This window comes from Mauremys mutica, chromosome 9 (genome assembly GCF_020497125.1).
Source record: "Mauremys mutica isolate MM-2020 ecotype Southern chromosome 9, ASM2049712v1, whole genome shotgun sequence".
Lineage (NCBI taxonomy): Eukaryota > Metazoa > Chordata > Testudines > Geoemydidae > Mauremys > Mauremys mutica.
The window spans coordinates 28,195,164-28,215,571 of NC_059080.1; the positions used below are offsets into that span (position 1 = coordinate 28,195,164).

The window sequence follows — 20,408 nt, forward strand, 5'->3', positions numbered from 1 at the left end:
GTTATATATTCTACCTAGTATTAACATTCTTAATATTGTGTGGAACTTTGAAATGCTGTTTGTATCTACCACTCCACAGAGTGGTTACAGCTTTCCTTGTGCAGCAATACAGGAAGTGGGTGGGTCCTTGACTTTATCCCCACAACACACCTGGTGGTGTAATTATGCCAGTGTGCCAGGAGATATACGTTGTTGCATCTTACTCCCTTCTCTGAGCATCAGGGAGTCCATGACGGGGAATGTGACTTGGGCTCAATCTCCCTGCCAGGCTGGTCCAAGGATAGCACACATCATGGTGCCCCTTACTATGGGCTAGACTATAATGTTACAGTTCAACCCTCAGCAAGATGCTTTTATGGCAAAACTTCCTTCTCCTTCCTGTCTCCCCAGTAAATTCCTCTACAGGGCTACTCAGAGTAAGGTACAAACCAGCATGAGAAGAGTATCAACATCTGGCCCTTTCAGATTATTCCACTTTTTCATTTTTGGTCACTCGCAACTAGTTCATTTCAGTTATAAAATGTTTGACTCAATAAAGCCTCTATTTAACTAAAGTAAACATTTGTTTTTATAGAAACTGTCATTGTTGGATTGTATATATTTGCCAGAATCATTGTACACTTATGGACTTAGACTGTATATGTGATGTAAATATTTACATACTAAGCTCAAGGAAGTAAAAGGAATAAACTTTTACTTATATATGCACCTAGTTTACATAAAAAATGATTACAACATGCACATGATGCCAGGTATTGCATTTACTCATTCAAATGAAAACCAACCAAGTACTAAGGTAGGACTGTTGGTGGACAAATTATGCCTATAGTAATGGCCTCTCTGAATCATCATGGAATCCCCTATGTTCAAGGATTTACTCTCTAATGTATTTGTATGAGTAAGCTTGACAAGCAGCCCAACTAATTATACTGTGATATCTATATTCTTATGAAATATATTTATTTAAAGGGGCTTAGTTAATACTCTGGAGTTTGTAGTTTATGGTTATAACATATACACAGAGGGAATTTAAACAGCTATAATTGTGTGAGTCAATTTACATATATTAAAGAGACACTCAGGTTAAAAGCTCAAACAGTTGTATTAAAACATTAAATTTCTGTGTCACTATTACTACCTTGGATTATTACATGTAAAGAATTGTACAAATCTAATTTACTTTTCACATATTTAGTTTTTGCATTTCGCTTAACTTGGAGAATGAAAATAGCTTAAACGAGTTCCTTTTGCTGCAGTGTTTGGCCTGGAAATACTGCAGGGGAATGTTTACATGAAAACTATTTCATTAGCATTAAAAAATGGAAACATTTGTGTTCATCTTAGGTTTTGCCAAAGCTTGTTTTAATGAAACCTAAATATGGAGACTGAAATGGCCTGACCGTGTTAGTCCGTCATTATTTTAAATAGGGTTGTGTGAAAATTATTCCTAGGAGTCTGATATAGTCTCCTACTCATATTGCAGATTAGCTTTAGAGGAAAAAATTGCTTCCAGCACTTTTCCATGTATTATTAGTAAATAGTGGTTTTATAGATCCCTCCTTATAATAATTCAACTGTCTAAAATGGAGCCTAGTTTCTAAAATAGAAAAGCCAAGTTATACTTCTGGGTATTACACTGAATATGACAGTAGAAAGTATAGATTTTTGAGTTTAAAATCTTCATTTGACTAGGGGTATATGACAGAATGTGGGCAATTACTCAAGTGTATGAATCTTTCACAATAAATGTATCTAATATGTCAAAGCTCTTAAGAACACGGTTATTGACTATCGATGTCTGCAAGATAATAAATGATTGCTCTGACATTATATAGCAACTTCTATCTGAAGATCTCAAAGTCCTTTATAAATATTAATGAATTCAGCCTCACACCAGCACTACAGGATAGATACAACTTTGTATTTTACAGTAGTCACTACATAGCATTGCTACTGGCAAACAGTGGGGACAACAAGGAATGGACCCCAAGCCATCTTCTAAAAAAATGTCATCACATAGTGAAGTTAAATCAGCAGTTCATTAATATTCATACGTATTCAAGCAAATATATACTGGAATAGATAGAGATAATCAATACATCCATACAGAAAACCAGTTTTAATAATACAGATTCTGATTCTTCTCTTACTTCCACCAGCGTAAATCAAGAGAAATTCCATTTATGTCAATAGATTTATACTGGAGTACACTTGTATGGTCAAGAGAAGAATTGACCCCATAACCTCATTCTGAAGCAGAAGAATTTCTCTCTCTCTCATTAGAGATAAAGGAAATTGCACTTTTAATTCCTCGTGCTTCACAGTTAAACAATGTCATTTAGTCCTAGACCATGTCATAACTATATCATTCAGTTTCATATACTGAGTAGTCCATTCAGAATCATGGGGACTACTTGCATAATAAGATACTATTCAATGTTAGTAAGGCTGACAGTATCTGGTCCTCAGTGAACAAGTCTGTAGCAGGCTGGCAGAGTGTGCCTGAATTCTTGCACCCTGTTAAAAGGCGTTCATCTTGCTAGGAAAGGGTTAAGTGAATTCTGCAGACTTTCTGAAGCAGATGATGTGCTGCCATGGGAGAGTCAGGAAGCTGTGCTGAGGTACAGACTTCTGAGTGGTTAGCTCTTTCTTCCTGTGTATCTCAGAATATCTGTAGGTTTCCATGGCTGTAAGCCAGTGACTGCCTGTTTTGTAGGGAGGCAGACCCTGTCCCATAGGGAATGATCAGGCAGAGACTCCTTGAACCTGATTTCCTTTCACTTGATACTGGTTTTTCATGACTATAAACTATTTATTTCAGGGAGGTGACTCCTGATTTACTCGCATATAAAAAGAATCAAGCCCCTTGAGTCTAAATTTGCAGTTTTCAGTCCCATCTGTAAGAATAACCCACATAAAAGGACTTTTTGGTGCTTAGTTATTTAAAAACACACTCTAAATAAATATCTGTATATAGAAATCATAAAAATCTGCTTTTCTTTTGAGTCTAATAATGGAAACAATTTTCAAAATACAAATATATTTTCAGCATATGCTGCATTTCTCCAGTCTCCAAAGGAGATGTGGACATAATACAAATAAAACTTAATTCAGTTAATAATCTGATTAACTGTGCTGCATTGATTCTGTTTTGAATAATTATAAGTTTAGTTGAAGGGTTTTCCTTAGAGTGTAATTCCCTGGTTTCAAGCTGGCTGGAGAAGGGGAGGGAAAGCAGGATGAAGAGCAGGGATGCTGATGATGCAAGAGGGCTTGTTAACATTCACATCACACCGGGCTCTGGCAAACCCCTTTCAGTCTTTTTGCTTTTCATTAAATCACTACCTGCTTTGTAGCAGCTTGTCTCGAACAGTGATTCTCCCACATTTACATAACATAAATGCTAGCACTGTGCTAAGTATCATTGTTTGATTGACATATATGCAGCCTTCTTCAATGTTGGCTTTTTTTTTTTTAAATCACATCAGCCTAAGACTCTTCTGTGGGGGGACATCAAATACAAAACCGACAGACAATCCTAGAACATTGTGTTTGAACAGCCTATTCATTTGGAAAGGAACCGTCAAGGCTGTGACAGATATTGCAAACCCATGCAGTATCTTTGTGGTCGACTGTTTTAAGTTTATGTATGGTTGTGTTCTACTCCATGTGGGGGAGGACTACCACAGCTCCTCCAGGAACTAAAAACAGTGGGTGGTTTGGATAAATAGCCTGAGTTTAAACTGACTCAGGGCCTTTTTTTCTGATCCAGCAAATGGAGAGGACCTGCTGTCCGAAGCGGAGGTCTCAACTTTTGCAGAAGGGTTGGAAGCACTTTAGCTTACTGGGGCCCTTAGGACTGACAGGTGAACTCTGTAGCACACATACAGGAACGTTTATTGTTTGTTTTCTCTGTAATGCTTTTACCTGATGAATAAATGTGCTTGCTTAGAAAGAGCTGTATTTATGACTGCTGGAAATACACTGTTCATAGCTAGGGCCCTACCAAATTCACAGTCCATTTTGGTCAATTTCACAGCCAGAGGGATTTAAAATTGGCCAATTTCACATTTTCAGACGTTTACATCTTAAATTTCAGGGTGTTGTAACAGTGGGGGGGTCTCGACCCAAAAGGGGGTTATAGGGGGAGGTCACAAAGCAGTTGTGAGGGGGGTACCCTCACTTCTGTGCTGCAAATGTAGTAGTGACAGAGAGAAGGGAAGGTTAGAGCCACTCTGCAGGTAACAAAGGAATTGATGCCTGAGACAGCCAGCAAGGAAGGAGGAATTTCCCCACCCCCCCCGACCCACCCCCCTATGACTGCCTGATGGTCTGTGACAACGTAAATTACCCTAAGCCACCTTGACTCAGTGTGTGGGGAACAAAAGGCCATCCCAATGGGGGGGGGGGGAAGGGGAGGATCAGTACTCTTCCTCCTCCCCCCAGAGAAGTTGAAGGGATCCCTAGACACAGCCTTCAAGGACATGGGAGAGAGAAGGGTCTTTCTGATTTACTTTGTTACCCTGCAAAACACATGTGATGATTTTCACAAATAAAATGCAAATCTCAAACAGATACAAAATTAAAGGAATATGCCTCAACAGGTGTAAACACATTACACCATGTGGGGAAGGGGTCAAGTAAGTTTAGGCACCACAATATAGAGAATAACAGTGAAATGAAGAACCAGCTGCCCACCATTCATCCATAGTATCACATTAGTACGGGGAATCACAGGATACCAAATCCAGCTAGAGGGTTGCCAATTCTTCCATCTTCTAAAGGCGAACTTCTCCTTCTCAGCAGTATGTTGAATCTCCAGCTAGAAAATCTTCATATATGGGCAACATATCTCCTTAGCCATTATAAGACACCAAGAACAGCAGCTGTTGGGTTATAGAGCAAGGGTGGCCAAAGTTACTGACCCTCTGAGCCACATATCACAATCTTCAGAAGTTCGAGAGCCCTGAACCCAGCCCCACTGCTGCCAGAGGTGATGCATGGGGGAAGGCACATGGGTCACATCCCCCTCACCTGATTTTTGCCAGGGTTTGCTGGTTCAGGCACATGGTGCTGCCGGGCCCCATCCCTGCATGGCAGCTGCTGAAGCTGTCAAGTTGGGAGCTGTGGCTAAAGCAGCAGCCCCTTCCTGCAGCTTCCTGCTGTTTGCCTCTGCCTCTCCACGCGGAGCTAACCCCTGGAAGCTGCAGAGAGTGGCCACTGAGGGTAAGAGGTGGGGCGTGCCTGTGGGGGCAAGACTGAAGCTGTTCGGGGTGCCAAACCTTTAAATTGTGCCTCTCCACTCTCAGCAGGCAGCAGTCATCTCTGGCAGAAGCACCTAGCCTCCCCTCCCCTCCCAGTCTGGTAGGCAGAGAATGGGGAGGGTGTGGGGAGCTCCGCCAGCCGAACTTTAACTGTAAAAGAGCTGCATGTGGCTCACGAGCCCCATATATAGAGATTCTCTGGAAGATCAAGAGATTCTCATTGCAAAAATTGGTTTTAAGATAATGGAGTTAGAACAAGCATCGGAGAAAAGGGATCTCAGAAAATATAATTAAATAGAATGTTAATATAACCTATCTCCATCAAGGAGCTGAAAATAATTGCTTATTATACATCCGCAGTGGACTGGCATTTTTAGATCTAGAACTGCGTGTGTGCATGCAGTATCAATTAACAGAATAATTGTTGTGGCATGTTATTAAATAGTGTAAAGGGATATTTTCCCATTCATATATTAGGATCTTCATGTGTAATCTTACAACATGAGAATTAAGGGCCATTACTTTAGTACCATTCTCTGTACAAAGATATTTATCATATATTCTAGGACATTAATGTTCTAATTGTAAAATTCACTGCTTTATTTCCTTCTAGTCCTGTACAAATCTCTCAGAATAGCAAATTTGACATATACTGTGTACTGTGCATTTACTGCAGATACATAATTTGCTTACATATATTCCCTGCACATTTACTTTGTCTGTGCTTTTCACACAGTTTATATTTAATTAGCCTATGAAATCTAGAGAAGTCAGGTCTTTTAAATTCTAATCTAAACCAATGCCACAAAATCTAGCTCTCATTTTTTGTGAACTTACACCCAAGAAAGCATGTTGTTTTTTGTTTGCTTGTTATTCCTCTCTTTTTTCTCTTTGTTTCTGATAAGCATACTGGGGAAGATACTGCCATTTCACAAAGATTACAACAGTCTGGCCTGGTCATGTGACTACTTCCATGAGTCATAGGAGAACTCCAGGCAATCCTCTGTTTGTCTTCTCCTTTTTCTTTATAATACCTTTAATCACAGAATAGATTTTATGCGAATTTCCATCATCGCTCTCTCTCTCGTTTCTGTTTTATCTGGCTGATGTCATTTGATATGGCTTCTTTGCCCTGTGCAGATAGGTTCTTCTCAGAAAATCAGGGGTGGGAGGAAGGAAAGTTATTTTGCTTTTTGAGGGGTCTGTGCTACTTTTCTTCTCTGCTACTAATAATTAGCATAGATGGTATATACACAGAGTGTATGATTCATACAATTTTCACAGTGTTGTTTGAATTTGAGTTTCCATCCCAGAATTTACAGGTTTTAAAAGTTCCATCACTAGAGGAAAAGTAAGCAACAGACAGACAGAACCCAGGAATGAACAGATACTTTAATATATAGTCCCCTTTTAATACATGTGTATTACTCCTAATGGGTATATTGTGCCTGAATGAAAGAAGTATATTTCTTGTACAATATAGTACTTATAACAGCAGCATGAAATTTGCTGTGGACACTAATAATGTAGTATTCTTCAAATTATGCACAGCAGGGTCATTATAAAATTGGGCTTAGTGTGCCAGAGGAGAGACTTGTCAAATGCATTACCTTTCCGCCCAAAACATAAAACAGGTATTATCATTTGTCAGGTAATTACTAAAAAGAGTTTATTGTCTTTTGAACATTAGATATGGGGAAAAATTGCACTGGTTGGCATATATATCACAAAGTATTAATTATAAATCTGCTGCTGTAACATTTCACCTTTTACTGCATCCAAAGGTAAATTATAACACAAAGTTGATTCTATTAAGTATAATTTTTTTTTAACATACATGCTCATCTGAGGCCCTCATCTCTCATTGTTTATTGTCTCACAGGACTTGGACGTTAAAAAGGTTTCTCTCTTTCACTTATATAAATAACATCTGACCCAGAGGGTAATAGTGGTAAAATGTTGCCCAGAGCTATATACAATTCCTGAAACTCTGGCATATTGCAGAAAGGGAAACACGAATGGAACTATGTATCACCAAACTACTTAATTTTACACAAGGACAATTTGTTTTAAAACAGTGGTCCTTGGAGACTGTCAGAGTGTATATATTTCTAAATTATCCTTAAAATGCAAATAGATGCTTATGTTATGAACAACTGCTCAGGAACAATACAGTCTAACATGCCAGAAACTGTCTTCTGAATCTCTTTGCTGGTTTGTTCATATACTAGTGCAGACAGTTGTGGCTATCCCCCTGCATAGCTTGTTTCAGGCTGACAGTTGGCAACTTCATGTGAACCTCATTGCACTCCTTTATCTTCTGGGCAAAAATAGTTGCAGGACACTTCTTTTCTAAATAGTTGCAGGACACTTCTTTTCTAAATAGTTAGGGTCTTCTGCACCAAATTGCCTCACCATTTGTCAAGACCAGATGTGCACATTGGCCCTCCTTGTATCTTTCTTGCACCCTGGCCACACCAGTAGGTATAGTGCAGGGGTTCTCAAACTTCATTGCACTGTGACCCCCTTTTGACAACAAAATTATTTCACGACCCAAGGAGGGGAGACTGAAGCCTGAGCCCACCCAAGCCCAGTGGCACTAGGTGTGTGTGAGGCAATTCCAAAGCCTGGTGAGGCCAAAACAGAAGCCTAAGGGCTTCTGCCCCAGACGGGAAGCTTGTCACCTGAGCCTCCTGCCAACCAGGGCTGAAGCCCTTGGGCTTTGGCCCCAGCCCCCACGCCCCAGCATGTCTAATGCCAGCCCTGGAGACTCCAGTAAAATGAGATTGTGACCCATTTTGGGATCCCGACCCACAGTTTGAGAACCACTGGTAAAGTGAATAGCATACTTTAAAGTAGCATTAGGCAAAAAACCCCAAACTGTCTCTAACAAGGACTAGCAGGGGGAATATGTGATGCTGCTGTCTCCTTTAGTCACATCTTACTTTCATTGTGACACTCCCCCTGCATCGTTGTTGCACTAGTCTTGCACACAGAAATCTTGCAATAATGGCAACAAAAACTCAGGGCTTATCTTCACTCCTGTGTTAACTCAAATTATCTATACTCAAGTTTACTCCTCTCACGTTAACCTAGCTCAAGAAAGAGCTCTCACACTGCAGAACTACACTTCAGCTGCACAGAGTAGCTGAGTTTCCACGGCATTACTAGCTCAAGAATCAGCAGCACTGGAGCTTCAACCCACAACCCATTCATGGGACAGCCAGATTGAGTTTAAAACATCACTTAATTCGAGCTAGAGATTTGTGTGTGTGAATGGGATTCAGGGCAACACTCAAGTTATACTTTGAGCTAACAATGCAGTGAAGACGCAAAATACCAGAGCACCATTTCTTGTGTCTATTGCACTTCTTTCACTTGAACCAATTATATGTTTCATCTTTTCCTGCACATCTTATTGGGCAATAAGGCCAAAAAGTCATCAGCAACTTTCAGGTTTACACCCACAGGGAGGTCAGTTATATAAAGACTGCTCCCTAAGCAGGAAATGCTGAGATTGCCTACTGACTACTCTTGGTGACAGGAGCCATCTGACTCTTCTCATCAGCAAGAGAAAATGTGTAGAATGTGTCATCATACTGGCAGACCTCAGAGTGTCTAAGATGGACAGGACTTTTCCAGAGAGTTTCACTGAAGTTCAAATGTACATTTCCAAGAATTGCACATGATTTCCTGTTTTGGATAAGAGTTTTTATTATATAATATATGTGCTCCAGGATGATTTCAGACTTGGAAGGATTGAGCACCTACATATGTTGTATTTTGCTTCCCGAACTAAATTTAAGTGCCTAATATGTGCAAATACTTACCAATCATCATCAAAACTGTTTCACTATTTTACCTACCAAGTATCTTTAAAATAGTTAATATGTATTTTCATTCCCCATCTCTTATGCTTTCCTAATTTTTCTCATTTGCTTTACATTTAATTTTGGAAATACCGCAAGGCCAGATTCATTGGATGTGTAAATTGTATCCCCTACAACAGCTAATTCTTCTTTTCACCAGAGGGCATCACCTCACTGGTGGTGAACTTGTGATGACTGAGATTATCTGCTTGGGAAATTAAAGCAGTTTTCAGTTATAACTTGGACCACCAGGGACACCACATTGCTGAAAGCAGCTGAGTTATTATTTTAGTTGCACCATTCCCATCCAGGTCTGCTGCCATCTTGGAAGGACACCCTCAACAAGGAGAAGGTTACAGCTTATTTCTACTTCTGCAACCTCTTTCCCAGACAGACTTTTCATTGCCAAGAAGTCAGGCTGAATCTGACCTTATTTTTTAAATAATCTTGTATCTTTAAAACCTTTCTAAAGGAACCACTGGTTACATAAATGCTGTAGATCTAAAATTTAAAGTATAAAAAAAACACAGCTTAGAAAACTGTGTCTTTAAAAACTTCAGTAGCGCTTGAGCAGTCAGTCAATTTGTCTTGACAACTCTTGGGGTCACATTTAGTTTATCCCCACAAATGCATTATTCTGTGGCAAAAGAAATTATATTTGCCTTGTCTACTAACCTCTGGTTTCCACATTCACGTGAATAACATCAAAACTAGCATAATAAAAAATAGTCTGGAATAAAATCTTTTTTCTTCCCTGAAGGTCTGCCTGAAAGATCACCTGATGGACAGAAAGGAATCACTGAGTATAAAAACCTCTGACAGCTCTGACCTTCTTATTGCAGTCTTAAAAACTGGAGGTACCTTCCCTTGCTTCATGCTCATGCCAAAGAATATTCACAGGAATAGATATATTTGCATTTGGGCTTTTTCTGTGATTCTCCACACAACATACTGTGCCCCCAGAGAGAGGCAGAAGACAAACGGATATTCACAAAAATATGGATATAGCACTAAATGACTATGACAATCTGATTCAAGCCCATGTAGGCAGAATGTGCTATGCCAGGTTTACTCTCCCTGCCCCCCGCACATGTTGTCATAACCTTCAGATCCTCTTTTTAAAGAGAAAAAGACATATATCCACATCATGTCTAATACTATAGCTATTAATTCCTCATGTTTTAAAAACAAACACCACTAAGTTCTATAGTTAGAACAATGTGAATCCAAACAGTCAGACTTGTAGCAAGCAAGAAAAAAAGAATGGGTGGAAAATGTGGGAAATTCCCACTGCATGGGTCCCCCCGAAGTACTGTAACCTATAGTTCACACTTATAAACTAAACTGTTTATTTCAAAGCTCATACACTGTTTAAAAAATATCTAAAATACTAAACAGCAAAACACATTGGAGACAAATCTTTTCCAGGCCCAAGAAGCTTCTTTTCAGTCCAGATGCAGTGGGTTTTTCAGACTGAACATCTAGCGCTACTCTCTCTTTTTGAACATGGCAGCCTTTGCTATTACCCTTACATTTACCTCAGCTTACTCCCACATTCAAAAGACGGAATGGTCCCCTCAGAAGAGCAAGCACACGCAAGTGTATGCTATGCAGAGCAACATTACCTCAGACGCCTCGTCATCTACAGGACGCTTCAACAAACAATAGTGGAGCCTATCCACAATCCCCAGGCATGGGCCTAGTTTTCAAGGGCCCTGTTGGGGCAACACCAGGGTTGCCAATTTTCTAATTGCACAAAATGGAACACCCTTGTCCTGCCCCCTTCCTCAAGGCCCCGCCCCTGCCCCGCTTATTCTCTGAGGCCCCACCCCCACTCCAGCTCCTCTCTCTCCATTGCTCGCTCTCCCCCGCCCTCACTCACTTTTGCCGGGCTGGGGCAGGTGGTTGGGGTGAGAGCACGCCAGCTGGGGGTGCGGGCTCCAGGGTGGGACAAGAAATGAGGGGTTCAGGGTGTAGGAGGGGGCTCTGGGCTGGGGTAGGGGTGCGGGAGGGGGTGAGGGCTCCGGCTGGGAGTGCAGACTCTGGGGTGGAGCTGGGGATGAGGGGTTGTGGGTGCAGGAGGGGGCTCTGGTCTGGGGCCATGGGGTTTGAGTGCAGGAGGGGGTGTGGGTTCTGGGAGGGAATTTGGGTGCAGGAGGGGGCTCGGGGCTGGGGTAGGGGTTTGGGGTGCAGGCTCCGGGAGGAGGCTCAGGGCTGGGGTAGGGGTTTGGGGTACAGGAGGGGGTTCTGACATGGGACAGGGGTTTGGCCTCCGGCCAGGTGGCCCTTACCTCAGGCGGCTCCCGGTTGGTGGTGGATCAGGGCTAAGGCGGGCTCCCTGGCTGCCCTGGCTCTGCGCCACTCCTGGAAGTGGCTGCCATGTCCAGCCCCTAGGCAGAGGCATGGCGAGGTGGCTCTGCACGTTGCCTGCAGGCGTTGTCCCCAGACAATGGGAGCTGTGGAACTGCCGATGGGGCAGCACGCAGAGCTTCCCTGATTACCCATGTGCCTATGGGCCGCAGGGACATGCTGGTCACTTCCTGGGAGCTGCGCAGAGCCAAAGTAGGCAGGGAGCCTGCCTTAGCCCCACTGTGCCACTGACCGGACTTTAAATGGCCTGGTCAGTGGTCCTGACCGGAGCTGCCAGGGTCACTGTTCAACTGGGTATTTTAGTTGAAAACTGGACCTCTGGCAATGCTGGGCAACACCGTTCTCTACATGTCAGAGGTAGATAAAGGGGATTTGTATTCCAATCTGACTGGACAGCATTTCTTTGTCTGAATTTCTCTTTATACTCAGTCATAAGACACTTACAGATTTCTAGTGTGTGCTAGGGAAGGCCCCATGGTTTCCTATATACTGATACCAGTGGCATAGGCAAAAAAAAAAAGAAGCCCTGGGTCGTAAATTTAGATTAATAGGAAAAAAGACTTCAGTCCAGGGCTTTATTGTAGCTTTCTCTGAAATGCTTCCAGTCCAAGGGATGGGCTCCAACTCAGCAAAAGTATAACCATGTGAAACAAAATGAATAGAGTTTTGGGGAAGTACTTAAACTAGGAGCTAGGATAAGTAGGGTGATTAGGAACACTCAGTTCAAACAAATACCTCTGCTAGGGATATCAGTGATACTAAGGAACACATCTAAACATAAAAACAATAAATATCTCTATACCAGTATTAGAGAGAGACAAGGTGGATGAGGTAATATCTTTTATTGGACCAACTTGTGTTGGTGAAAGAGACAAACGTTCAAGATACACATATTGGTCCAATAAAAGATATTACTTCACTCATCTTGTGTCTCTAATATCCTGGGACCAAATTGGCTACAACACCATCTCTATAAACAACATATATACCTATATGAGAATCTTAATAGCAAAAATAAGTGAACCAGAATGCCTAGCAGTGGAACCTACTGGGCATTTCTGAAACACAGGAGAATGGCAATCTATGAGATACTGTCAGACTTTGCTGTAAATGATACTGGAAGGCCAGATTACACCACCGCATTGGGACTGCAGCAATATACCTAAAGATTATGTAGAATTAAAAGAGATAAAATTTCTAAGTGGAAAATAGCACATATGGCTACAAAGTCAAAATCTGCAATTATACCAGTAGTGTTATATATTACTAGTCTCTGGATCGCAAAAATGATAGAGTGCACAATATTGAGGGAGATCAAAGAGGCAACTAGATCTAATAAAGCAGTAATAGTGGATGACTTCACCTGCCCACATAGAGACTGGTCAAGTATCTCATCAGGGTGTGATTTAGAGAAATAATTTCTCAGCACTTTAAACTATTGCTTCTTTGAAATGCCAGTTCTAGAGTACACAAAATAGGAGGCTACTCACAGCTTAGTCCTAAGTAAAATTCAGGAATTCATTTAAGAACTATAGCTGATCCACTTAGTACAAGTGTCTGCAGTATAATTTATTTCAACATCATCATCTGACTAATCATACCAAAAACTGAAAACCAGGGCTGAAATTTTAAAAACTTAAATATTTTAGGGGCCTTACATCCCATTGAAAGTCAATATAGCTAAGCTGATTTACACAAGGTAAGGATCTGGGGTAAAATTTCCAAAAGCATCTAAGGGTATGTCTACAGAGCGATAAAAAACACCTGGCATGGCCACAGCTGGCCAAGTCAGTTGATTCATGCTTGTGGTCTCAGGCCACAGGGCTAAAAATTGCTGTGTAGATATTTGGGCTGGAGCCTGAGCTCTGGGATGCCTGGATGCATAAACAGGGGACTCTCAAGTAGGAGTACAGAGGTTATTTTACTTCTGTATTTGGCATGGGTGCAACCACTGAGGCATGGGTGGCAGGTAATAGAAACTGGGGGAGGTTAACCTCTCCTCCCCACAAACCTCCACTAATGCTCCCTGCCACAGCCCCAGAGCTGGGCCATGGCAGGGCTCAGAGCTCCTCTGAGTAGCCTGAGCTAAGGACTTGGCTCCGACTGGTTGGCTGGGGCTAAGTTGGCGAGCCAGGGTTTGGGGCTGCTCCGGACTCCTCCAGCAGGTCAGCTGGGGTTCAGGGATGCTCCAGGCACAGGCAGGCTGGCAGTGCTGCTCCGGGCATCGCCTGGGGTTCAGGGCTGCACTGTCGGGCTGGCCAGCAAGAACAAGGGGACAGAAGGGGCAGAGCAGGGGCTGGGCCTTGGGTACAAGGGGTGGGGCAGAGGGCTAGGCTCCCCAAATGGGGGGTGCATATGCCACTCAAGCATTGCTGGAATACTGTGTCCAGTTCTAATGTGCACAATTCAAGAAGGATGTTGATAAATTGGAGAGGGTTCACAGAAGAGCCATGAGAATGATTAAAGGATTAGAAAACCTCCTTTGTAGTGAAAGACTCAAAAAGCTCAATCTATTTAGTTTAACAAAGAGATCATTAAGGGGTGGTTTGATTACAGTCTAAAAGTATCCACATAAGGAACAAGTATTTAATAATGGGCTCTTCAATCCACCAGAGAAAGGTATAATGTGTTCCTGCAAGGTTGGAGGGTCCCAGAGCTCAGGCTCCAGGCCGAGACCAAATGTCTAAAAAGCGATTTTTCAGCCCCAGACTCTGAGACCTGTGAGCCTGAGTTGGCTGACCTGGGCCAGCCATGGTTGTTTTATCCCTATGTAGATAAAATAAGATCCCTTGGTGACTTGAGAGCCTGAGTTCCCTTGAAATTCACTTTTGAAAATAGGGCTTAGGTGCTTTTGAAAATTTTACCTCCATTATTTTTTGTTTAGTTTTAGGTATGAAGAGCATCTAGTTTTTCTGCTAGATTAAAAAAATAAAAAGGTGTAATTGCTTGAAGTACCTGATCTAGGGGATGGAAACTTGAAATTTGGCAAGGACATAGTCTCTTGAAAATATTGAGATCTTCTAGTTCACCTGTCTTTTGAATTCAGAGGCAGGGAACAAGGTGTATTGACTAATTTTAAATCATTTTGATTTGTTTTGCATTCGTACTTTTTTGTTATTTTCATAAAGAAACATTGATTCTCATTGGTTGGTAACCATTAAAACATGTTGTTTTGTGACTTAATACAGTCTTTACATTTGATACTTTTTTTGCTACCAAGAGTATACACTATATTGATAAGCTATTTAATTGCTTAAATTAATGTGTAACACAAATTAAGATTCTTAATTTTTTTTATTGTTAGAAAATTGTAAATTATACTTTTCTTATTTAACAGATGATTAATTTTTTTATTCATAATTTGTGCCAAGCTGCATCTGGCTGGATATTAGAACTCAATTAAAAATGCACAAAAACATCATTTTCAAATTGTTTTTATTAATTAAATAAAAGTATCTTAAATGTGCTGGATACATAAGAAAAAAAGTAAGTTTATCAAAACATTATTGCACTTAAAACTGTTTTATTAAACAAAGGAAATATTATTTGTAGTTAGCAAATTGAACTGATTGTTTCTGGTCATTGTGTCCTTCAGAATTTTAGGACTAGTAGATCTTATTCTTTCTGAACCTTCAATGAGCATCAGCAGGGTCTACACGGACAAATTAATGGACAACACATTAGTGTGCTTTAGAAATCACACCCCTGTAGAGCGAATTACCCCATGATGTAGACAAATCATTAGCTATTTAACTGAGCTAGTTGAATAAATTGAAATGAAGAAAATATTCTCTCTGTATCTGCATAAGAGGCTACTGCTGCCAAAAACTGGTTGAGCTCTTCAACAAACTCTGATTCCAGGTGCTTAGCCAGTGACTTCTACCAGTTCAGTGGGGTGACTTTCTTTAAAACTTGACAGGATGTATGTACTACTTGAATATTATTATTTTTTAAAAATAATTATAATAAGTTTAGGCCTTAATATAGGTTCTCATAATTTCTGATTTAAATAGATCAATTTTTTACAAGAAAAATATATTTAATTCAAATTTTAAAAATCTGATTTTCAGTGTTTTAATCATCAGTTTTTATCCATCCTCACAAGGACTTACTGCAACCACTGACTAAGAGGTGAAAGTTATTACTGGCACCAGTAATATTTACATAAAATATTAGAGGTAAGTGTGGAAACCTGCTGCAAGGGAGAAGGATAAGGAGGAGCTGACAGAATCTACAGTGGTCTTTTCTGTCAGCATTCCAGGTGGAATTAGTTAATGTAATGATGTAAAGTCTTAAGCTCCGTAGAGAACTGACTCATTGTGGTGTGTTCTCTTTGGAGACTACAAAAAGAAAAGACTGCAAACCTATTTCTTACCGGAGATGCTCGGCACACATTTTAGCAAAATTCAATTACTAACCCTCATTTGGATCCTTCAATCAGCCTTAGCATATTGCATCATTTTAGGTAGCTTTCATAGGTTATTTAAATTCAACCCAATAAGTTACATACTGCTACAGCTTGCAAAAAGCTCTGTCACATCATAATGGCTCAGCTGTTAGTTTCAGAATGTAGGTAATGACTAGCAATCAGTAATTTGATCAGTGTTCTGTGTATGAAGTGCATTTTATAAATGTCTTTCTAGTAGTGTTATGTATTTATACTATCCCAGCTGTTAACATATCAAATGATCTGATCATTCAAATTGAGTGGTAAATAACTGAAACAAAGCATTCTAGATCACTTGATAAGCTGGGCACAAGCAAAACAATATGCTAAAAATTTTAATAGCACTAAATGTAAATGCATGCATCTAAGAACAAAGAATGTAGGCCATACTTATGTATCTTGGGAAGCAGTGACTCTGAAAAAGAGTTGGGGACATTGTGGATCATCAGATGAACATGAGCTCCCAGTGTGATGCTGTGGCCAAAAGTGCTAATGCAATCCATGGATGCATAAACAGGGGACTCGAGTAGGAGTAGAGAGGTTATTTTGCTTCTGTATCATAGAATTCATAGAATCATAGGACTGGAAGGGACCTTGAGAGGTCATCTAGTCCAGTCCTCTACACTCATGGCAGGACTAAGTATTATCTAGACCATCCCTGACAGGTATTTCTCTAACCTGCTCTTAAAAATCTTGAGTGAAGGAGATTCCACAACATCCCTAGGCAATTTATTCCAGTGCTTAACCACCCTGATGGTTGGGAAGATTTTCCTAATGTCCAACCTAAACATCCCTTGCTGCAATTTAAGCCTATTGCTTCTTCTCCTATCCTCAGAGGTTAAGAACAATAATTTTTCTCCCTCCTCCTTGTAACAACCTTTTATGTACTTGAAAACTGTTATGTCCCCTCTCAGTCTTTTCTTCTCCAGACTAAACAAACCCAATTTTTTTCAATCTTCCCTCAGGTCACGTTTTCTAGATCTTTAATCATTTTTGTTGCTCTTCTCTGGACTTTCTCCAATTTGTCCACATCTTTCCTGAAATGTGGTGCCCAGAACTGGACACAATACTCTAGTTGAGGCCTAATCAGCACAGAGTAGAGCAGAAGAATTACTTCTCTTGCTTACAACACTTCTGCTCATACCTCCCAGAATGATGTTTAGGTTTTTTTTGCAACAGGGTTACACTATTGACTCATATTTAGATCCCTTTCCGCAGTACTCTTCTTAGGGAGTCATTTCCCATTTTGTTTGTGGAGTACTTTGCATTTGTCCTTATTGAATTTCATCCTATTTACTTCAGACCATTTGTCCAGTTTATCCAGCTCATTTTGAATTTTAATCCTATCCTCCAAAGCACTTGCAACCCCTCCCAGCTTGGTATCGTCTGCAGACTTTACAAATATACTCTCTATGCCATTATCTAAATCATTGATGGAGCTATTGAAGAGAATCAGACACAGAACTGATCCCTGCAGGACCCCACTTGTTATGCCCTTCCAGCATGACTGCGAACCACTGATAACTACTCTCTGGGAACGGTTTTTCAACCAGTTATGCACCCACCTTATAGTACTGTAGCTCCATCTAGGTTTCATTTCCCTAGTTTGTTTATGAGAAGGTCACGGGAGACAGTATCAAAAGCTTTACTAAAAATCAAGATATACCACGTCAACCACTTCCCCCCATTCACAAAGTTTGTTATCCTGTCAAAGAAAGCTATCAGGCTGGTTTGACACGATTTGTTCTTGACAAATCCATGCTGACTGTTACTTATCAGCTTATTATCTTCTAGATGTTTGCAAATTGATTGCTTAATTATTGGCTCCATTATCTTTTCAGGTACAGAAATTAAGCTGACTGGTCTGTAATTCCCCTTGGTTGTCCTTATTTCCCTTTTTATAGATTGGCACTATATTTGCCCTTTTCCAGTCTTCCGGAATCTCTCCTGTCTTCCATGACTTTTCAAAGATAATCACTAATGGCTCAGATATTTCTTAAGTCAGCTCCTTGAGTGTTCTAGGATGCATTTCCTCAGGCCCTGGTGACTTGAAGACATCTAATTTATTTAAGTAATTTTTAACTTGTTTTTTCCCTATTTTAGCCTGTTCTGATCCTACCTCATTTTCACTGGCATTCATTATGTTAGATATCTAATCACCACCAACCTTCTTGGTGAAAACAGAAACAAAGAAGTCATTAAGCACGTCTTTGGCACTGCTGGTACAAGCAATGCAGGAATACTGAGACTAGTTCTGGTGTGCACAATTCCAGAAGGATGTTGATAAATTGGAGGGGGTTCACAGAAGAGCCACGAGAATGATTAAAGGATTAGAAACCTGCCTTATAGTGACAGACTCAAAGAGCTCAATCTATTTAGTTTAAGAGAGAGAAGGTTAAGGGGTGTGACTTGATTACAGTCTAAAAGTATCTATATGGGGAACAAGTATTTAATAATGGGCTCTTCAATCTACCTGAGAAAGGTGTAACATGTACCAGTGGCTGGAAATTGAAGCTAGACAAATTCAGAGTCGAAATAAAGCATACATTTTTTAAGTGAGGGTAATTAACCATTGGAACAGTTTGCCATGGATCATAGTGGATTCTCCATCATTGAGAATTTTTAAATCAAGACTGGATATTTTTCTAAAAGAGATGTTCTAGGAATTATTTTGGCCTGTGTTATACAGGAAGTCAGAATAGATGATTGCATTAGTCTCTTCTGGCCTTGGAATCCCTAAATCTATTAAATGAACTTTATTTTTTAAAGTGTATATTTATACTAGTCATCAAATACCTGGCCAAATTTGTGTGTCAAAAATTCCTGCTCAGAATAAGTCCTCTTTTAATTCTTGGATTTTTGTTTTCTTTAGTGAAACGACTCAACATTTAAAGGTCAAATTAGCCTGATTTAAATGAAAGTGACATAGTCACCTTATTTTTCAATTCCTTTTTATTACTCTGCCCAATGATTTGCGATACTATTTATAATGTAACAAACAATCACGTTGCTTTATCACATCACTCTATAAATAATTTAAAAAACTGGAGAGAGAGGCCTAAATAGGATATTTGTACAGAAGTGGGGAGAGAGGTAGATGGACACAGACAGGGATAACTTACAAAGAGTGATGTACTAAAAGTATCACTAGTTTTAACACTTTGCAAGTTCTGACTAGTTAACCAAATACTTGATTTCTGTTATTTTCTTTCACCATTAATTGCCCGAGGAAACCTCTGTAGACATCAAAATTTTAACATATTTTTGGTCTGTAAAGAGAATGTCACTTTAGTGGTTGCATTTCATAAAAACCAACACAGGTTAGTATGTATTCAGAATCTGTATGTCATACTGTTCCAAAACAAGCTGGAGCTCGAGCTCTAAAGCCTAGGAATGGGGGTTGGAGCTCCAGCCCAAGCAGCAACTTGAAAGCACTGTTTAGATAGCTATTTTCAGCACACTAGTGTGAGCCCTACCAGCCCAAATCTGCAGGTCCAAGATGAAGATCCTCTGTCCTGAACCTTGGGCTGGTGGGAGCTAAGAAGTTTGCAGAACTGCACTGAGAGATTTTGCCTCTGCCGATTGAAGAAAATGAAAAACCTCTCTGCTGCCCTCCAGACCCTGGCCCATTACTTCTTCTGATTACAGGCACTCTCTTTCGGGCTTCTGAGCAGATGCCTGATCTCCTGTCCTTCACTGGAGGAGCCACTGGGCTATGTGGGAGGGAGACCCTCTAGGCTGCATGTGAATGGTCAAGAGTCCTGGAGGAGGTGCTGAGCAATGTAATGGATAAAGCAGCACTATGTAGTATAACGCTGCAGACCTGTATCTTTGACCATAGGCCCACTCGGGATATTGCTCTAAGCCGAGTCTCTATGGCTTGAGTCTGGGGGGATGAATGTGTGCGCAGAGCAGAATGGCATTCTAGGCCCTGGTCTCTGTGTTCCAGTGTGGTTGCTAGGCAGCGTGGAGTGAGGCTATAGGGACACTGTCCATGACTGCTCTGCTGTCCTACCATAGCAGACTCTGGTAGAGAAAAGGATTATGATGCAGGTCCTTAGGGTGATACAGCTGTCACCATTCTGGATATATAGAAAAGGTACTGCTGCTCCAGGAGGGAAAGGGTAGAGGATTCAAGGTGGGACAGAGGTAGCCAGATAGGGGGTACGGAGAAACACCAGAGGGGAGCCAGAAATAAGGACCTATGGGAAAGTTGAGGGGAGAAGTAGTAGACTTGAGGGAATAATCAGTGCTGAACAGAAAATAACAATGCTGTTTCACAAAAAATGACTGTCAAAATTTGGTTTTGTTCCAATGAGGAACAAAACTGAAACCTTCAGAAATCTTTGAGGGGGTGGGGGGAGGAAGAGAAAGAAACCCAGCCCAGAATTGACTGGTGGCTAGGAAACTTGCCTGTGATGTGGGAGCTATTAGCTTTTCCAGGGTGGGTTCACCAGA

At 40.8% G+C, this 20,408-nt stretch overlaps 1 protein-coding gene and 1 long non-coding RNA gene across 3 annotated transcripts in view; one reads left to right on the plus strand and one right to left on the minus strand.

Moving 5' to 3' along the window:
* LOC123377891 overlaps window positions 1-20,408 on the minus strand; it is a 44,427-nt gene that overhangs the window by 13,575 nt on the left and 10,444 nt on the right. The gene's annotated exons all lie outside the window — the stretch shown is intronic.
* The window catches only part of LOC123377890 (connector enhancer of kinase suppressor of ras 2-like), a 474,233-nt gene continuing 473,770 nt past the window's right edge, over window positions 19,946-20,408 (plus strand). The window contains exon 1 of the mRNA XM_045031225.1: window positions 19,946-20,049. Coding sequence (XP_044887160.1) covers window positions 19,995-20,049 — 55 coding nt within the window. The 5' untranslated portion in view covers window positions 19,946-19,994. The remainder of the gene's footprint in view (window positions 20,050-20,408) is intronic.